The sequence below is a fragment of the Phacochoerus africanus genome, chromosome 4 (assembly GCF_016906955.1).
Source record: "Phacochoerus africanus isolate WHEZ1 chromosome 4, ROS_Pafr_v1, whole genome shotgun sequence".
Lineage (NCBI taxonomy): Eukaryota > Metazoa > Chordata > Mammalia > Artiodactyla > Suidae > Phacochoerus > Phacochoerus africanus.
Window position 1 is genome coordinate 964208 of NC_062547.1, and position 18500 is coordinate 982707.

At 69.0% G+C, this 18500-nt stretch overlaps 2 protein-coding genes across 12 annotated transcripts in view; one reads left to right on the forward strand and one right to left on the reverse strand.

Moving 5' to 3' along the window:
• Nucleotides 1-2938, forward strand: part of BRSK2 (BR serine/threonine kinase 2) — a 56801-nt gene extending 53863 nt beyond the window's left edge. For 2 of the 9 annotated variants that reach the window (XR_007134313.1, XR_007134311.1), the window contains 2 exons: nucleotides 1039-1086; nucleotides 2104-2121. Coding sequence is in view for 6 of the 9 variants with exons in the window: in XM_047774910.1 (XP_047630866.1) it covers nucleotides 1039-1086; nucleotides 2056-2279 (272 nt within the window). In the remaining 3 variants the exon portion in view is untranslated. Of the gene's footprint in view, nucleotides 1-1038; nucleotides 1087-2055; nucleotides 2313-2549 lie in introns of those variants that run through there. The other 7 variants (XM_047774914.1, XM_047774912.1, XM_047774910.1 and 4 more) reach the window with 4 other exon arrangements.
• A 6442-nt stretch (nucleotides 2939-9380) lies between these two features.
• Nucleotides 9381-18500, reverse strand: part of MOB2 (MOB kinase activator 2) — a 32340-nt gene continuing 23220 nt past the window's right edge. For all 3 annotated transcript variants that reach the window (XM_047774917.1, XM_047774918.1, XM_047774916.1), the window contains exons 2-5: nucleotides 14518-14678; nucleotides 13736-13829; nucleotides 10480-10604; nucleotides 9381-10286 (exon numbers count right to left, since the gene is read on the reverse strand). In XM_047774917.1, the coding sequence (XP_047630873.1) occupies nucleotides 9979-10286; nucleotides 10480-10604; nucleotides 13736-13829; nucleotides 14518-14678 (688 nt within the window). In that variant the 3' untranslated portion in view covers nucleotides 9381-9978. The remainder of the gene's footprint in view (nucleotides 10287-10479; nucleotides 10605-13735; nucleotides 13830-14517; nucleotides 14679-18500) is intronic.

Below are 18500 nucleotides of genomic sequence, written 5' to 3' on the forward strand. Positions count from 1 at the left end.
CCATGTCCCTGGAGACAGCTGGGTGCCCATTTCTGGGCCGTACCCATCCCCCCTGCCTTCCTTCAGGGGGCCCTGGACCTGGGGGACCAGGCTGGGAGGCCAGCCCAACCCGAGGCCGTGTCCTCAGGCCTTCCCGAGGGGTCAGCCTTTCCTGACACCCCCCCCTCCCCCCTTCCCACACTGGACACTGTTGTCCAGCAAGCTCAGTCCCAGAGCCGCTGCAGGAGAGGGCCGGGATCTGGGAGGCCTTAGGGCCACTCCCACAGGGCCCCGGGCCCAGCCCAGGCGGGAGAGGCTGAGAGGACCCGTCTCCCCAAGAAGTGAGGGCCACGAGGGAGCCGCCCCCACCGGGGCCTGCAGCCCTCCCCACCCCCAACACGCCCAAGACCAGCCGAGGGTGGGAGAGGGTCAGGGTAGGGGTGCCACCCTGAGTTGAGGGGCTCATGGGAGCCATGCAGCCAGATCAAGAGTGCCAGGGTGAGGACGTGGAGGTGGCCAGAAGCGACCACAGCCAGAGGCCTGGGCCTCTCAGCTCCAAAACCTGTGTCCTGGGCCCAGAGGTAGAGGGGAGGGAGAGCCAGGCAGGCTTACAGTGGGCAGGGCTCTGCTCGCGTCCAGGAGAGGGTCCCCCACGCCCTCTGCCGAGCCCCACCCCACTCCAGGCCCCACCCTCCTCCGAGCCCCACCCCTGACCACAGCCCTGCCCACCCCACTCCAAGCTCCACCCACCCCTGGCCACAGCCCCACCCCCTGGCCGCAGCCCCGCCCACCCCACTCCAGGCTCCACCCACCCCTGGCCACAGCCCCGCCCACCCCACTCCAAGCTCCACCCACCCCTGGCCACAGCCCCACTCCGAGCCCCACCCCCTGGCCGCAGCCCCGTCCACCCCCCTAGCCGCAGCCCCGCCCACCCCACTCCAGGCTCCACCCACCCCTGGCCGCAGCCCCGCCCACCCCACTCCCGGCTGCCGCACTCAGCCTGAGGCCTGAGCCGGAAGCCTTTTTCACACGTGTCCCCCTCCTCTCTCTGTGCTCCAGACACCACTAACTGTATGGAAATGATGACGGGGAGGCTTTCCAAATGTGGTAAGAACCCCTCACGCTCACCGGGGGCCCCCCAGCCTGTCACCCCCACTGCTCACCCGCACCTGCAGCCTGCTCCTGGCCGGTGCTGCCCCGCCCCTCCCCCCGGGGTGTCCGCGAGGGGCTCGACAGACTCACGTGCCTCGCTGGCCCCCAGCCTCTGTCAGAGCAGCCTGGGTCACTCACTCTCCAGGGCGGCCCCAGGATCAGGGCAGGCTCCTCACAGGGCGACCCCAAGGCTCAGAGCAGGAAGGGGTCCCCGAGGCCAGCCGGGGTCCCACGTGCGGGCTCCAGCCTGGCGGCGTCGGGCGCCCTGTCTGTCGGAGAGGCCGGGAGCCCCCGGGCGGCCCCCGTGCCGCCCTTCTCGCCGCGCCTGGCGGAAAAGGGGCCCTGCGCATGGGGTTGGGGCGCAGGTTCAGGAGGCGGAGCTGGAGCTGAGGTGTCCCTGCTGGTGCTCTGCCCCTGGACAGCGAGCGCAGGGCCGCAGGCGGGGCGGGCGCGTTTCTGCCCCTTCTTCCTGCGCTCAGGCTGCCGGCCACGCCCTCCCACACCCCCGCTCCATGCCTATCCACCCCTCCATCCATCCGTCTGTCTGCTGCGACCTGTGTCCACACTGCGCCACCTGAGCTGGCCAGGGGCCGGGCTCCAGGCCTCCTGGGGGACGTGTGGCGGGTGCGCCGGCTCCCGCCTCCCGGTCCCGCTCGGCCCTGGCCTACGCCTCTGCCCCCAGCCGGCGAGGCGGCGGCGGCGGCGGCGGCGGGGGCGGCGGCGGGGGCGGGGGCGGGGAGGGCCGGGCCTTCGGGGGAGGCCTGGCCGTGGGGGGAGGGCCCCGCAGCCCCGAGGCCTCGAGCCCGCCCCGGCCGCCCGGCCGCCCGCTTGCTCCGCGGCCCCGCCCCCGCCCGGCAGGCCCCGCGTTCATCGGTCTGTTCTCTCTCTCCCTCCCCCTTCTTCTCTCCTCTTCTGTGCACTCAGGCGGCCCATTGAGTAGCTTCTTTGACGTAATTAAACAACTTTTTTCAGACGAGAAGAACGGGCAGGCGGCCCAGGCCCCCAGCACGCCCGCCAAGCGGAGTGCCCACGGCCCACTCGGGGACTCCGCGGCCGCTGGCCCCGGCCCTGGAGGGGACACCGAGTACCCAGCGGGCAAGGACACGGCCAGGACGGGGCCGCCCGCCGCCCGCCGCGAGCAGCCTTAGACACATAGCCCCCTGCCCCGCGCGGCCCCGACCGTGGCCCCCGGGCCGCCTCGCCGCCCGCCCGCCCCCTGTGGACCCGGGGCCGCGCCCGTCTGCCCGTCTAGACTGTTGTGAAGCCGGGCAGGAGAGCAAAGCGGGCAGGGGCCGCGGCTGCCCCCCCCACCCCGCGCCCCGCCCCGGGCGCTCTCTCTCTCTCTCTCTCTCTCTCTCTCTCGCTGTCTCTCTCTCTGCCTGTCTCTGACAACGCCACTGTTTCCGCTCTGATACCAGGAATTATCCCGAAAAGTTAACATGTCACCTCCACGAGGCCGTCCTCTGTGCTCTGCACCGGACACCGGCTGACCGAAGGCCGCTGCCGTGGACCCGCCCTCTCTCCTCCTGCTGCTGCTGCCTGCTGGGCGGCGGGTCCCTGCCCGCCCGCCACCGCCGCCGCCGCCGCTGCCCACCTGCCCACGCGGCAGCTCTGCCCGGTCTCAGCTCCGCATGGCCAAGGGGAGGAGGCCCCGGCCCGAGGGGAAGCCGCCTCGGGCCCACCTGACTGGACACGCAGTGACCAGAGCCCTCGGCGGGTCCGGCCAGGGCGAGCGAGGGGGCCAGGCAGCCGTCAGGCCCGGCCACCGCGCGGCCTCTCCTCCGCACCCCCCCCCCCCACCACCGCAGCTCCCTCCTGTGCCTCCCCCCCACCGCCCCCCGACCCCACGCGCCCCGGGCTGGGCTGCAGACGGCTCCCCTTCCTGGAGACCCCGGAGCGCCCGCCCCGGGGCTGGCCCAGATCAGTGTTATTTATTTGCTGTTTTAACTTATTGAGTTTCTTCTCTGTTCAGGGAAGGGGCAGCAGCAGCGCCGTCCTGCCGTCTGTCTGTCTGTCTGTGTGTACGTCTTGGGCAGGGTGGGGTCTGGGCCCAGGTGCCCGGTGGATGGCGCCGTCGGGGTGCGGGGGGCTGCCAGCGGATGCAGTGCCCGGCAAGCTACTGTAAACTTTAAAGAATTCCTGCAAGATATTTTTATAAACTTTTTTTCTTGGTTGTTTTTGGAGAAGGGTGCTGGGGGAGCCGCGGGGCAGGGTGAGGTTGCAGTTCGGTTCTTTCTATACACACACACACACACACACACATATATATATATTTAGAGAACGGCGGGGTTCGCTCTGTCCCTTGTTCTGTCCCGTTACTGTGGAGAAGGGACTCCGGTCCTCTGGGGGCCAGGCATCCCCGGGGCCCCTCCACCAGGCCTGGGCCGGGGCCGCCTTGGTTTTGTGTCTGCGTGGGGGCGGGGGAGGCCCCCCCAACATGGCAGGGGCCCCGCCGGGTTTTTTTTTTACTAAAATGACAAAAAACTAAAAAAAAACCAAAAACAAAAACAAAACCCCACCGAGGACAGGAAGAAGGGCAGCGGCGCCCTCTGCGGCGTGCTCGCGGTCCGCCGGGGTGGCCAGCACAGGCCCAGGCGCGGCGGGCGCAGGAGGCGGATGTGGCAGCGTGCCCTGGCTGTGACGAGCCCATTTTGCATCTGACGTCTCTCCTGCCCGCCCCAGCGCCTCTCCCGTCGTCGCGGATGGGTTTTTGCCACTCTGCCCAGGGCCCCTCGCCCCAGGCTGGATTTCAGCACATGACACAGGTGACACCAAGAGCAGAGCCGCGCGGTGCGGGCGGAGGGACTGCGCAGAGCCGGCCAGACGACGGGAAGCAATATCTCGCGCGCGCCTCCTCTTTTGTACTCGGGACACAGACGTCACAGAAACGGACAAGCCCCCCACCCCATGTACCCCTGTCAAATAACTGTGAGCGACTTTAGTTCCAAACAATAAATTCCTTCAGTGACGACACCAACGCCGGTCTCCGTGCGGGCGGGCTGGAGGGCGCGGATGGGGGCCCACCCAGGAGTTGCCCCCCCGAGGGGTGGCCGGCACCGCCTCTGCCCAGTGAAGAGGACAGGCCCCTGTGCAGGGTGCCCGAGTGGGCACCGCAGGCTGGGCCGGGCGGCGAGCAGAGGCCAACTTGGCGCTCTGCTGGGGACGGGGGTGCCGGGGAGCTTGGCCCCTGCCTCTCTGCTGCCCCCTGACCTCGCCCTGAGGCCACACCTGAGCTGCTTCCTGCAGGATGAACCTTCCTTCCGAGGAGGCGGCAGAGGGGTAGGTGGCCCAGCCCCGGCGGTGACGGGCCGAGGCTGGCAGGCGGCCCCTGGAGACAGCGGGCTGGCAGAGCACCGTGGTCCCAGCTGGACCCACCACGCCTGCCAGCCAGGAACGGAGGCACCGGGCCGCTGCAGCCCAAGGACAGGTCCAGGCTCCTGAGAGCCCAGGCCGCCCAGCCCCACGTCCCGAGGGCAGCTCCGGGGAGTCCGCGCACACAGCCTTGAGGATGGACGAGGGGCCCACCCAAGGCCCCGGGAGGCCTCCCCCGGCTTCTCTACCTGCAGGGTTTCAGGGGCGGCCCAGCCGCCCAGCACCCAGCCGTCTGCGCCACGGCAGCGCTGCGACACTGGGGCTGGGGGCTGTCCGTGGCAGGAGCCAGCCTGCCCGCCGCAGAATGACTGCACCGCCCTGGCCTCCACGTACCCCAGCCCCGCGAGCCCAACTGTTCCCAGGCCTCACCATCCGCCCCGGGGGCCCACCCAGAAGGCACGCTCTTCCTTCCCTGCTGTGTGCCCAGCCGGAGGAGAGTGCCCCAAGCGGGCCTGCGTCCCGGGCTCAGCTATGAGCTCGGGGCTCTGCTGGAACCAGGACGCAGGAGGGTCTGCCTGGAGCCTCTGAGGGAGGCCAGTGCCCAGAAAGCACCTGGGACCAGGCCTGGCGTGCTCCCTGGGCTGCACGGTGTCCCGCTGACCTCAGCTTCAAAGGCAGGTGGAAGGAGGGGAGTCGGCTGCTGCCTTTCGGCAAAGGGGCACGTGATTTTCCGGCTGTCGGGCCCCTGCTGAGCCCCCAGAGCCCCCTGCACGCTTCGCAGGAAGCAGCTGGTACGCAGGCCCCTCTTCTCCCACGTGTGACGTCTGCGTTGTGACGTGTCAGCCTGTCGCCCGTGGCTGGAGCCCCAGCAGGAGAGGTCACGGTCTTCCCGGCAGAGCGCCAGCCTGCCGCCTGCCCACCGCAGCCCCTGGGGGCAGGGCCCCTCGCCTGCCGTCCCACTTCCGACACCACGCACGCTCTTGGTCGGAAGCAGCAGAAACCAAGACCAGCCGGGCAGCAACTGTCCCCGTTCACGTCCACGAACGTGAGCTACAGCCCAGCGCCCGGGACGGCTGCGTGCCAGACGCTCTGCCGCACTCCGCCCCGGGCACTTAGCTGGGCCTTAGACATTGAAGTGGGTGTTAACAAGAACCCAAAGCTCCCGGGCCTCCCTCAGTTCTCCGCCGGGGGCCGGGTCACCGGTGAACAAGGCGACCATGGCGCGTCCACCCACCTGGCCAGGGACAAGGCGGGGAGGCAGCCTGACCTGTGTCCCCAAGGTGGCTCCGAGTGCCGTCAGGTGGCAGAGCACGAGCGGGGCGTGCACGTGGGAGGGGATGGCAGCCCAGTCCTCACTCTGCTCTGCCAGGAGCCTGCCCACACGCTCCCAGCGGACTGTGGAGGCCAAGGGCCCACAGCTCCCAGGCTCAGAACTGGGGACTCCTTGTGCTCTGACAGGCCGGCCTGGGCAGGGTGCGGCCACAGCAGGGACCCCGCCCGGGGGTGACCTGCCCCTCGCCTGCCCGCCCTCCCGCAGGCTCAGGCCCCACGGGGCTGTCACTCTGCGCCAACAGCAGGCTGAGCCTCCTGGTGAGACCCAGCACGGGTGGAGGCCCGCAGGGAGCAGAGTGGGGCGGGCGACAGGGAGGGGAGACGGGCGTGAAGGTCAGGGCGGGGATGCCCGCGGAGACACCAGCCCGAGCACTGGCGACTGCCCCACGCTTCCTTGGAGTCAGGCCCCCATGCGAGTCCCATGGCCCGCTGCACAGGATGAGTTTCCTGCTGCTGCTCTTACAAGTTACCAAAAACCTAGCGGCTTAAAAGCACACACGTGCGCGGTCTCGGGAAGAGCTGGGTCTCACTGGCTACCTTCCCGGGCGGGGCTGCGTCCCTTCCTTGCTCTCGGCCTCTCCCCCGCCCCGAGCCTGGAGCCCCAGGCTGAGTCCTCGTGCCTCTCTTGCGGCTGTGAGGAACCTTGACTCTGGGCCCAGACCCTCTCTCCGCCTCAGGTTCAGCGGCTGAGCAGCCCTGATTCCACCCGCAGCTCCGCGTGCCCTCTGCTGCGGAAGGAAGCAGGCAGGCAGCTTCGGGCGCCGGGGCGGGCTCCTCGGGGGGCGGCACGCTGCGGTGGGCAGACTGCCCCTGCAAGCGTCACAGCATCTGACATGGAAAACACACCCCTCCTGAGGCCTCCAAACGCCTCAGCAGCGTCCAGTCCAGCCCCAGGTCTCACCTAAGTCATCTGACTCAGGTCCAAGTGAGACTTGGAACTCGATCCATCCCACAGCACAACAGGCCTGCCCTCCCGCCCTGGACGGCTGCAACCGGAAGTTACCTGCATCCAAACCCGGCAGAGCGGGCGCCGGCTGCCAGTTACAGATGCTGCCACCCGGCCAGGGAGAAGGCAGAATGAGGCGGGCCAGGTCACAGCCCAGCAGGGCAGCCTCCACGAGGCCCGGCCGGGGCTGGCGCCCTGGGGCCCCGGACTGGGTCCTCGGGATGCACCCCCTCCCCCTGCCCCCGCGTCGGATCCCTTCCGTTTGAAGAAAGGCAGCGAGTCCCTGGGCGGCGCTGTATCCCGGCTTCCCCGCCCACAGGGCGCGAGTCCACCAGCCTTCGCCGCCTCCCCTCTCTGTCGCTTTCGGCGCAGGCCGCCAGGGTTCCTGATGGAACAAAGCTCTCAAGAGCCGTGGGGGTCCCGCCGTGGGGGTCCCACGGGGCATCTCCCCTGAGACCCGACGCTCCTCCAGCCCCTTCTGAGGAGACCCTTCCTCTGTCCCCGGCCTGGGCTGCGGCGGCTCAAAGGCACCCGTGGGCGCGGCCCCCGACTGGCCCCCGACTGGCCCCCGACAGAAGGCCGGCCAGCTCCCCTCGACGGGGCCCTGACAGCGAGCCACGTGAGGTCAGGCTCTCTGCGGGCCGGCCGGGCCGAGGCCTTCTCGCATCAGCTGCTCCCTCCGCCCGTCCCTCCCTCCCGGCGCGACGTTTACTGGAAGCAGCGAGAAGCAGCCAGGCTGCGCTTTGGCCCTTTGGCTGGAGGGCTCCTCGACTAAACTCCCGCGTCCCGCCGTCCGTCCGCAGAGCCGCAGGCCGGAATCCAGCTGAGCTGTCCTTGCCTCCAATTTCCAGTGACGCGGTCTTCCTGCCTGAGCCCCGGCCGACGGGGGGCCCGAGACGTTCTTGTTTCTCTTTTTTTTACCTTTTAGGGCGGAACCCGCGGCATCTGGAGGTTCCCAGGTTAGGGGTCCCATCGGAGCTGCAGCCGCCGGCCTGCGCCACAGCCACACCAGATCCGAACCGCATCTGCGACAACGCTGGATCCATAACCCACGGAGCGAGGCCGGGCATGGAACCCGCGTCCTCACGGATGCCAGGCCGGTTCATCACCGCGAACTGCCACCTTCCTGTCTCTACCGCAGATGCTTCCTGACGATGCCGCGCTCTTCAAGGTGGGTCCGGCCTCCTCCCCGAGCCTGCAGCGGCCGCGCTGTTAACAGCCTTACCTCCGTCGCTGACCGGCTGAAGAACGTCCAGGCCCCCAGTCACACCTCACGATGCCTCCAGCCTCTCCCGCTGCCACACCCCAAAGCCAGTTCCACATCTGCAGACACGACAGGGGCACCTGCTCCGGAGACCAAAGCCCGCATGCGCTTCCTGCCGCGTGTACCAAGTCGGCGCGCGCCTACTGGCTTAATCAGGCCAAGACGAGAGCCCTTCCCCACAGTCGTTGAAGCCAGAAGTCCGAAGCGGGTCTCGCCGGAACGATGTCGGGAGGTCAGCAGGGCGGGTTCTTTCCGGAGGCCGCAGGGAGAGGCCCCTTCCCCTCCACTTCCAGCCGCTGAGGCGCCCGCACCCCTCGACCCAGGGCCCCGCCCCCATCAGGACACAAAGGCCGGAAGCGAGTGAGCCACACCTGAAGGGCAGGTGAGGGAAGGGCCATCCCACCAACAGCCCGGCTCGGCTCTGCTCGGCCCTGCCCGGCTCTGCCCTGCCCTGCCGTTTGCTCCCCCCGGGGGTCCTCCCTGGGCCTTGGCACCAGCCCACGGTCAACTTCCACGGGCTTCCTGAGGTCTCTGCTTAAGAGCTTGGTACCTGGAGGGCGGGGACACACCTGGAGAAGGCCCGTGTGGCCTGGGGGCCACAGGTTCAGGAGGCCGGGAGGCAAGGGAGGAGGGCGTGGCAGAGAGGTGGGTGCCCCGGGAGGCGCTGTGGCCTCCCAAAGGTCAGCCGGGAGCCCATCTTTCTGGCTAAGCCCCGGGGGGTTGGTGACGTGCCAGGAAAGCAGAGAAGGGGCATCTGCTGGCCACAGCTGTGCTCGGGCAGGTGAGGGGCAGGAGGGCAGGCCATGGAGGACCCGGCAGGGCACAGGCCGGTGGGAGGGTGCATGAGCCCCAGGGAGCTGGGAGACGGGGACCAGGGCTCTGCAGGAGTCCCCTCTTCTCTGCCCACAGGGAGCTGCACAAGCTCCAGGGTGGCTCGTGCCCCAGGCGGTGCTGTCTGTTCTAAGCCCTGTGATGCCCAGCCCCCCCCACAGGCACACGCCCCTCTCCCAAGCTCTCCCTAAACCTACCCCTGAGAGCCCCTGTGACCAGCAAGCCAGGAAGCCCCCCAGCCGACTCCAGCCCCCAACTCCAGGGTCCCTGCCACCTGCATGGAGAGCGCACAACTCAGGGACAGTGGTCCAGGGCCCCCGGAGGCTCATGACACAAAGCACAGCCCCGCCCGCAGCCTTCTGCCCTCTGTGGACGCGTTCCACACCCGGCAGGACCGGCGGCACCTGCTGTTGGCCAGCACAGCATCGGTCAGTGAGGCCTCCAGGCCCCAGGCGTGCGGAGAGGTGGGGGGAGGGAGCAAAGCAGCTGGGGGCCACCGGGGTGTGGCCAGGCCAGCCTCCCCAAGGGTCACTGAGACGCTGAGGACACACAGAGGCGCTGACCTGAGAGAATTCTTTTTATTACACCCGAGCAGGGAAGCGACGTGCTCCTTGTACCCACGGCCGAGGCTCGGCCCAGGCCGGCCGCCCAGGCACCTGGGCCCTGAGCAGCCAGCCCGGACCCCTGCAGGGCAGACCCAGCCGGGGCTGGCACGCCCGCCCGCCTGCCCGCTCAGCCGCCCACAGCCAAGGTCCACCCGAGGCCCTAGAGGAGCGAGAAACCGGGGCAGGATCTCGAACACCAGCCCCACCCGGAAAACAAAAGGAAACGAAGTGGAAGCGAGGCCTGCAGCGGCGGCCTGTGCGGGGCAGCCCCGCGGTCGCAGCGCCCGGGAGCGCGCGGGGCCGCAGCACAGACCGGCCCACGGAGGAAACTCAGTCCCGGAAGAGTGTGCCGAGCGACCCCACGGAGTCCCAGCTTCTTGGTGACAGCGGCGCGCAAACGTCCGACGGGAGGGCCGCGCGGGCCCCGGCTCTGTGCCCACTCCTCGGCCGGGCCGGGGGGGCGCCCTCGGACCCCCCCCTCCCCGTCCGAGGGCCCGGCCCGTGCGCGCGCCCGGACGCGCGCCACCGTCTCTGCGCTGGTGCCCGCGGCGCGGGGCTCACCTCTCCTTGACGTGGTTCTGTGCGCCCGCGGCCCCGCCGGCCCCGTCCCCGCCGCCCCCGCCGCGGCCCCCGCCGCTGCACAGCACCTCGGTGAGGTCGTCCATGACGGCCGTCTCTTTGGGGTCGAGCAGGTTGAACTCCCGGGCGAAGAGGATGAAGTGGACGTAGAGCGTGTTCAAGTGTCCGTGCAGCTCGAGCGCCAGGGTCTCCTTGAAGTGGGACGAGTAGATGTGCGCCAGCACGTGGAACAGGTACTTGCAGATCTTCTTCACCAGCGACTCGAAGGAGCTGGGGAACTCCCGGCCTGCGGGCCAGGCCCGTCAGCGCCCGCGCCCGCCCGCCGCCCCGGGCCCCGCCCCCCGGGCCCCGCCCCGCCCCCGGGCCCCGCCCCCGCCCGCTGCCCCAGAACCCGCCCCCGGCCCCGCCCCGCCGCCCGGGCCCCGCCCCCGCCCCCTGCGGCCCCGCCCCCCGAGGGGCACGGGGGACAGGCCACGCACCGTATTTGGTGGGGAACACGTCCTCGTCGGTCACCAGCTTCTGCACGGAGCTCATGACGAAGTCCACGTACTGGGGGGCCGTGCACTTCACCTTCTTGCCCCGCTCGTCGTACCAGTAGTACTGTCTGTGGGGACAGGGCCCGTGAGCGCCGCAGCCCCACCGCCCCGCCGCCCCGCCCCGGGCTTCCTCAAGCAACAGCCGCGGCTGCGGCTGCCACTTATTTTCGGAGGCAGGGACGGTGTGTTCCTAAGGGGACAAGCCCGCTTCCCCATGTCTCCCAGAGAGCCGTCTGTGACCTGCCAGCCTGGCCACCGCCCTCGGGAGCCTCCCTGCCGCCACCACTGGAAGCCAGCCTCCCCGGGTGGGGTGCGGGGCCTGTCCGCAGGAACCTGCCCCACCCAGGGGGCGGGCGGTCCTCAGGGCAGAGTGGGCCAGTGTCTGGGGACACGGAGGCCCTGGCTTTTCTTCTCGCTGCGCCTGAGCCACGAGGTTCAGGTAAACACAACAAGCCACCCTTCAGCAGAGCAAACACGAGCATCTGGTGGGCGCTCGGCAGCCCCCACCCCGCCCTGCCCACTCCCCAGCCCTCGGGCCTCTTCCCAGCCGAAGGCACCTCTGTCAGTGAGCGAGGGAGAGACCAGAGCACCTCCTCGGAGGCCGGGCGACGCAGGGCCGTCACACGGGCTTCCGTCTGCCTCCCTCTAGCAGGGACCAGGACCGGCCCCCTGAGTCCCCGCCCCACCTGCTCTGGGTGGGGAGCCCGGTGGCCTCTTCGGTGACCCGCCCACGTCCCCTGCCCCATCCCAGCCGGAGGCTCCAGCAGACGAGGTCTCAGAGCTTTGGCACGTTTCAGTCCTAGCCCTTCTCCCACATGTCCTGCGTCTGCAGTTTGTCTTTCCTCTCTCTTGTCGCCTTTGAGGACCGCACCCACGGCATATGGAGGTGCCCAGGCTAGGGGTTTAATTGGAGCTACAGCCGTCGGCCTACACCACAGCCACAGCCACGCGGGATCCGAGCCGCGTCTGCAACCTACACCACAGCTCATGGCAACACTGGATCCTTAACCCACTGAGCGAGGCCAGGGATCGAACCCTCGACCTCATGGATGCTGGTCGGGTTCTTAACCCACTGAGCCACAGCAGGAGCTCTTGTCTTTCTCGGAGCGAAAGGCCAAGGTTTTGATCGAGTCGTTTACTGGCTCCTCTTCAGCAGGGGCTGTGCCCGTGTCGGGGCCAAGAGCCCGCCCCTGCCTAACACGGGGTCACGGGAGTTCCTCCTGCGTTTTCTCTCAGTGTCGCAGGTGTTACACCTGGATTTAGAATCCACTTCATGTTAATCCTGGCAGAAGGCGTGAGGTTTAGGTCAAGGCTTGTTTTCTTGTGCTGGGGGTTGAGGGGGGGGGGATGACTGGATTTTTTTCCGACAGGTCAGTTGAGAAGGCCGCCCTGCCGCCACTCGGCGTCTTGCACACCCTGGTCAAGGGTCCGGGGGCCGCGCCTGTGGCTCCACCTTTGGACTCCCCTCCGCCCACCCGTCTGGGGTGCTTCCTTCACCAAGCCCAGCCGTCGTGATGACCAGTTTGAGGACTGGACGCTGGGCTGCGCGCTCTCCCAACATTGCTGTTCTTTCTCGGAATCGCTGTGGCTGCTCCGGGGACCCTGTCTGTCCACGCAGCCTTCGGCCCGCGCGTCCATCTCCAAGAACTGCCGGGGCCTGACCTGACCCGCACGGATGAAGCCGCGCCCAGGGGTCCCTGCTCTCCCCAACGAGAGGGGCGGCGCAGCGCACCTCCGCCCCCGCGCAGTCCGCGCCTCCTCCAACGCCCCGCCTTCCAGCTGCACCTGCCGCCTGTCCTTATCCCTCCCGCGCGCTCTTCACCTGAGAAACGTCCCTTCGCCGTCACGCCTTTTTTTTTTTCCTAGGGCCGCACCCGCAGCACATGGAGGTTCCCAGACGAGGGGTCGAATCAGCGCTGCAGCTACCAGCCTACACCACAGCCACAGCAACGCCGGATCCGAGCCACATCTGTGACCTACACCACAGCTCACAGCCATGCTGGGTCCTTGACCCCCTGAGCGAGGCCAGGGATTGAACCCGCATCCTCGTGGATCCTAGTCGGGCTTGTTTCTGCAGAGCCATAAAGGGAACGCCGAGCTTCCACTCCTTGACCTCAAGCAGTTCCTAGGAAGGCGTTTACATGCGTGGCAATTCATACACATCTAAAAAAGCCCTACAGAGTAGGTTACGGATGAGGCAAATACACAGCAGACGTCTCAGGACCCCCCAAGATCGATCTGGCAGAGCCCATGTCCACACATGTCTGCCGGACTCTGAACCCTGAGCTCTCTCAGGAAGCCCCCTCTCCAGCACACGGGTACTCGAAGGGCACGCGGGAGTGAGCTGCGGGGGAGCCCCCAGGCGCGCGGCAGGGAGGCGTCCACCCGGCCCTACAGCACTGCCCTCGCCACTGCCAGCTTCTGCGGCCACATCTGCTCTACGGAGGCCACTCGGCCACGCGATGTCCTCCCGCCCCCGGCTCACCTCAGGCCTGAGCCCAGCACTGCCCACCCAACACTGCCACACCCTGGGCCGGGTCAGGCTGTGGCCAGCTGGGGACACAGGTGACACCTGGCATGACCCTGGAGGCTCTCGCTGGGCAAGCAAGGAGCAGAGAACGGGCTGTTGTCTGCATGTGCTCCTACGACCCAGCCCTGAGCTGTGGCCGTCAGGGCCCCGGGCGGAGGATCCGGCGGTCCCGCCCCGCCAGCCAGTGTCTCCTGTTGCTGCCGCGGCTCAGGCTGGTGCAGGGGCGGCCCCTCCACACACATGGCCCTTGAGAGCCGTGGTGAAAAGGGACGCCCGCTTACGCAGGAAGCGAATGTGCCCACGCTTCCAGGAGAGGGCGAAGCACCCCAGGCCTTGGTGAAAGACCCCTGGGTCGCCCCACAGACCAGCCACGGGCAAAGGTCCTTCCAGGCAGAGCGAGAGCCTCCACGCGGGGAAAAGGAGCCCTGGCAGAGAAGCACCTGCAGCTGCACACTCCCTGCCGTCCCAGGAAACCCAGCAGGTGTGTCCTGCGGAAATGGCCCTGACCCCAGGAGCGCAGCCTGTCAGCCTGGCCCCAGGGAGACCCTGGGGATGGGAGCCCCGGGGGGACCCTGCAGAGGAAGGCCGGGCCCTGCTGGGGGCCGTGCACAGGACGGTGAGGGGGTCTGAGAAGGCGGGGTGCAGTGGCGGGGCCGCGGCGGCACTCACGTGTTGCAGACGGCCATGGTCTGGCAGGCCTCTCCTGTGCAGAACTCTGAGATGGTGCTATACTGGAGGTTGACGTGGTGGAAAAACGTCGTGGCTGGAAGGGAAGAGAGAGGCCAGGCATGAAAACCACGTCTTAGACTCAGACGGCACGGCATGGCCCTGGGTGGCGCCGGGCAGGGCAGAGTGCCGAGGCTGTCCACGTGGCGTCCCCGCCAGGAGGGAGGGCTGGGCAGCACCATCCGGCCCCGGCCCCGGAACTCACATCCCGCCAGCGGTCACTAGCTGACCAGGGACCCCCGCCTCAGCATCCACGTGGCAGTGCCAGCCCTGCGGCAAAGCCTACCGCTGCTCAGAGGGGCTGGCTCCTTGCCCTCCGTGTGGCATATCCCGTGAGTCCCAAGCCCTGTGCCTGTCCAGGGGAGGGGGGAGTGTGTCTGTGTGTGTGTGTGTCTGTGTGCGCCAATGTGTGTGTCTGGGTGTACGTGTGTGTGTGTGCCAATGAGTGTCTGGGTGTGCCAATGAGCGTGTGTGCCAATGTGCGTGTCTGAGTGTGTGCGCGTCCACCCCCCGCCCACGGGCCATGGCCTTCCTGTGACCCCGGCACTGCAGGCCTCACGGCCAGGCTCCCCTCCCACAGGCTCCGCCGGGCACTGGGTCCCACCCCCAGGGACCCCCAGAACCCCCCGCGTGTCCTGCACGGCCAGCCGCCCTGCGCCTCGGCTTCCCGCCGCCCGGGGCCGCCCGCCCGCCCGCCCGCCGGCGCCCGCCGCCCGCGCGCGCACTGTTGCTGGCCAGCCACTCGTTGAGGTCGATCTCCCGGGGCAGCACCACCAGCTCCTTGAACCCGAAGTCGGTGATCCTGGACTTGGTGTACTCCGGCTCCAGGTACACCTTCTTCTCCTCGGCGGCGGGCTTCTTCCCGTTGGGCTTGGCTTTAGACTTCCTGCGGGGAGAAGGCAGCGCGGGGTCGCGGGGGGCCGGGGGCCGCCGGGGAGGAAGCTGCCCCCCCTGTGCCCGGGGCAGGCGGGGGCGCGCCCGGCCCACGCTAGCCGGCTCGCCCCCCACGGGTGACCCCACGGCCCCCGCAGCCACTGCGGCCCCCGCCTGGGGCCGGGCGCCTGCCCTACGACCGGCCGGGGACAAGGGATGATCGCCGCCCACCAGGCCCCCGGACGCCCGGGCGCACCCACCCCAGGCTGCGGCCTCGCGAGCTGCCGGCTCAGCCCGTGCCACCGGCCCTGCCTGCTCTCTCCTAAGGGCATCGTGCGGGCTCCGGGCAGGGGCAGCAGTGGGTGCGAGCAGACGTTCTAAGACTGGACGAAACGGCCACTTTTCACTAGCGGTTTCCTTAGGAAAACAGTTCTTTTCCACGCAAATAGCGCTGTTACGTCACACGGAACGGGCCCGCTGTGGCCACGTGCACACGAATGAACGTTTTCCGTGACTTCAAAGACCGCGACGACGTCAGCAGCTAAACCCGAGACGCCCCCCGGCTGCCCCCGGCCGGAGCGCGGCCACGGTGCCGCGGCCCAGAGCCTGCGGCTGGACGCCGGGCCAGGCGGGCTTTGATGCCAGTCCCCGGGGCCCGGGCCGGAGCCGGAGCTGGGTGAACGGGGCGGCCCGAGGGCGGGGGCGGGGGTGGGGGCCCGCGGGCCTCCCTCCTCCCACCCTGCAGGGACCTTGCCACCTCTGCGGGCTGAAGACTGGGTTCTGGGGGGCTGGGGGTGCCGAGGCACCGAAGGAAACCCCCTAAACAGCACGCGTTAGTCTCGGGCTTCTTCCGCCCGAGCGACGCAACTCTTGGTGGGAAAGATGTCGACGTTCAGAAAACAAGCAGCCAGTCACCGCCGTCGTGAGCCTCACTGCCCAGAAAGGCCGCCTTCGCCGGAAACGCCCCAGGACGGTGCGTCTGCGAGGCCCCGCCAGGGCCTCGGGACAGGGGTGACCACGGGCAGGCCCGCAGGCCCAGGGCGCACGAGGTCCGTAGCGCCGGAGGGACAGACCCGCCACGGCCCCTGGTGTCCGCTGCTGCCCCGGCCGCCTGGGCGAAAACACCCCGTGGGCCTCGCACGGGGCGCGAACTGGCCGCTGCCGCCCTCCGTCCTGAGACGTCTGTGCGTCCGCGTCCCCGTCCCCGCAGCCCCGCGGGCGCGCGCGCGCGTCGCCTAGGGACGAAAGGTCTGCAGCTCCTGACCTTGTCCTTTTTCTCCTTCTGTTTTGAAAACTCGCTGGTGGTTTGTTTAGGAGGAACAGGAAGGAAAAATGCTCCCTGAGCGCCAGGGAAGTGTTTTCCCTGCAGCTTCTCACAGCAGATCTTGGCCTTAAAAGGGAATGTGTCCTCGGCCTCGGGGGCAGCGCCGGCAGCGGCCAGGGCCGGGCAGGGGCCACAACGTCCCGGGCCAGCCCGGGCAGCTGGGGCAGGTGTGGATACCGCACGTGCAAATGCGCACACACACAGGCACACACGCGCAGTACAGTGAGCATTTCAGGGGTCCCCACGGCAGGTGGTGTGGGGCTGCTCACTGGGGACAAGTGTGGACACGAGCCTTCGGGGGCCCTGGGGCGTCCCCAGAGAGCACAGACTGCCGCTGGAGAGGGGCGGGGGTTGCTGCAGGCCCCCCCCCACCGCCCCCAGGCCTCTTCCCGACCCCGGGTCTGTGCCAAGCTGCATGCCACCCGCCAGAGAGCCTGCACGTGTCTGGAAGGTCCCCGTGTCCCCAGCCCCAGGAACAAAGGCCTGGCCCACAGGAGGCACCCAACCCCAAGCCAGCCTTGGCTCTAGTCACCCCGCAGACTCTATCCACTGCACAGACCCCCAGCTGTGCGCCCAGCCCAGGCTGACCACCCCCGCCCCCCGGTGCTCCAAGCATGCAGCCACCCGTGCCCTGGCCCCAGGCACACCCAGGCCAGCCCAGCATCCAGGGGAGGGATGGAGGGGCGGGGGCCTGGGCTCGACCACCCCCTTGCTCCCCTTCACAGGCTCGGCTGCCAGGAGGGCACTTTCACACAAGCGACTGTGGGCAGAGCGGCAGCAGCCTGGCCGTCATCCCGGGCGTCGGGGGTGCTGACACACAGGCGGGCTCACTGAGAGCGGGGCGCCTCGGCCTGCCTTCCACTTACAGGGGAGACGGTGAGCCTACGGCCAAGGGTGCCCTCTGTCTGTGGCTCCTCCGCCAGCCAGCTGGTCCTGACCTGTCTGCACTGTCACCGTGTCTCCACTGTTGCCATGTCTCCATGGCGCACCCACCGAGCAGACAGCGGGCACTGGCCAGGAGGTGGCAGGGCGGGGACAAGCCTGACCAGGGCCTGTCTGGGGATGTGACACACGTCTGTGCCCGGGTGGCCCCGCAGCCCGCCCTCCCCCAGCAGGACAGGAGCCTCAACAGGACGCTTGGCCCCTGCGGGCACAGGTGACCCTGGCCCAGCCCCTTCCTGTGTGGCTGGCACTTGAGAAAATAAATACACAGAAGTGACACCTGTGCCGTGTCGCGACGCACGGGCAGGAGAACGGGGCTCTGCAGTCACAGGCGGGCCCCGTCCAGCCCAGGCCCATGGGCGTCCCCTCCCACGGGCGCCCCCATGGGTGTGACGGGATGACAGCGGATGCCTTGGCTGCGGGCGGGCAGGTCGGCTGCCCTGATGGGGCTGGAGGGAGAGGCCAGGCCTCAGCCCAGCGGAGGGCCTGGAAGGAAGGCCGCACCTGCCGTGAGCAAAGGCCTAGAATCCAGATGGGCCGGCGGCCGGCGCCTCACTCGACGCCCCAGGCTGCATCCGCCTGGCCGTCTGCGAGAGGCCTGGCCTCCTGGAAACACCCTGCAACGGTCTCCCCTGGGGACGCCCACCCGGCTGCCCCTCAGCGTCCCCCGCTCCTGATGCCTTTACTGTGGCGGGGGTCCCCACGCCCCAGGAACGGGCCCAGCCAGGTCCCTCTGCCGACACGCCTGGCCTGGTGCATTGCTGTCCACACAACCTCACCCAGTGTCGCTCCGCTCAGCCCCCACCGGGAAGGCCCCGCGACTGTCGGATGTGACCCCAGCATCGACACACGCCCCAGCAGCCACCCTGCCAAGAGACCCTGCAGTGCCCACAGAACAGGCCCGGGAGGCACCACGGGGATTGCCTGCTTCATCGGCTCCACAAGCGCCCGGGCCCAAGGAAGGCAGACAGGCCCAGGGGGCAGCCACCTGCCACGAGGGCCGGGTGGGCGGCCGCAGAGGGAACTCAATGACTGTCAGACGCCAAGGCCGCGGCTCGGCTCATCGTCTCCATCACAAGGCTGGTCACCTGGCCCAGGCCCGCTGCCCACCACCCACAGGCCCGCGTGGCCCCCAGGCACGGACGCCCCCAGGGCCCTGCAAGGATGCCCTGGCTCATGTGGACCTGCTCTCGGAGTGGCATCCAGGTTTTAAAAACAAATGACTCCTCCAGGCACAACGGGTGCTGGGCTGGGGGCTGGAGGGCCCCAGGCACAGGGCTGGTGGCGGGGGGGGGGGGGGGGGGGGCATTGCAGCTGCAGGCAGCACTGGACCTGACTTCAGGAAAGGTGGGCGAAGGCAGCCCCCCCTCCTCACCAGGAGGGGCACCTGGGGGGCGTTGGGGGTGTGGGGGCCATGGGGACCCTGAAGGAGGGCGGGCAAGGTGTGCAGGTGGGGCTGCTTGGAGGCGCCTTGGGAAGGAGAGGGCGAAAGTCGGGATGGGGGAGCAGGGTCCCCGGGCTCCTGCAGATGTGTGCACATGGCCCCAAAATAAAACACGGGCGCCGGGC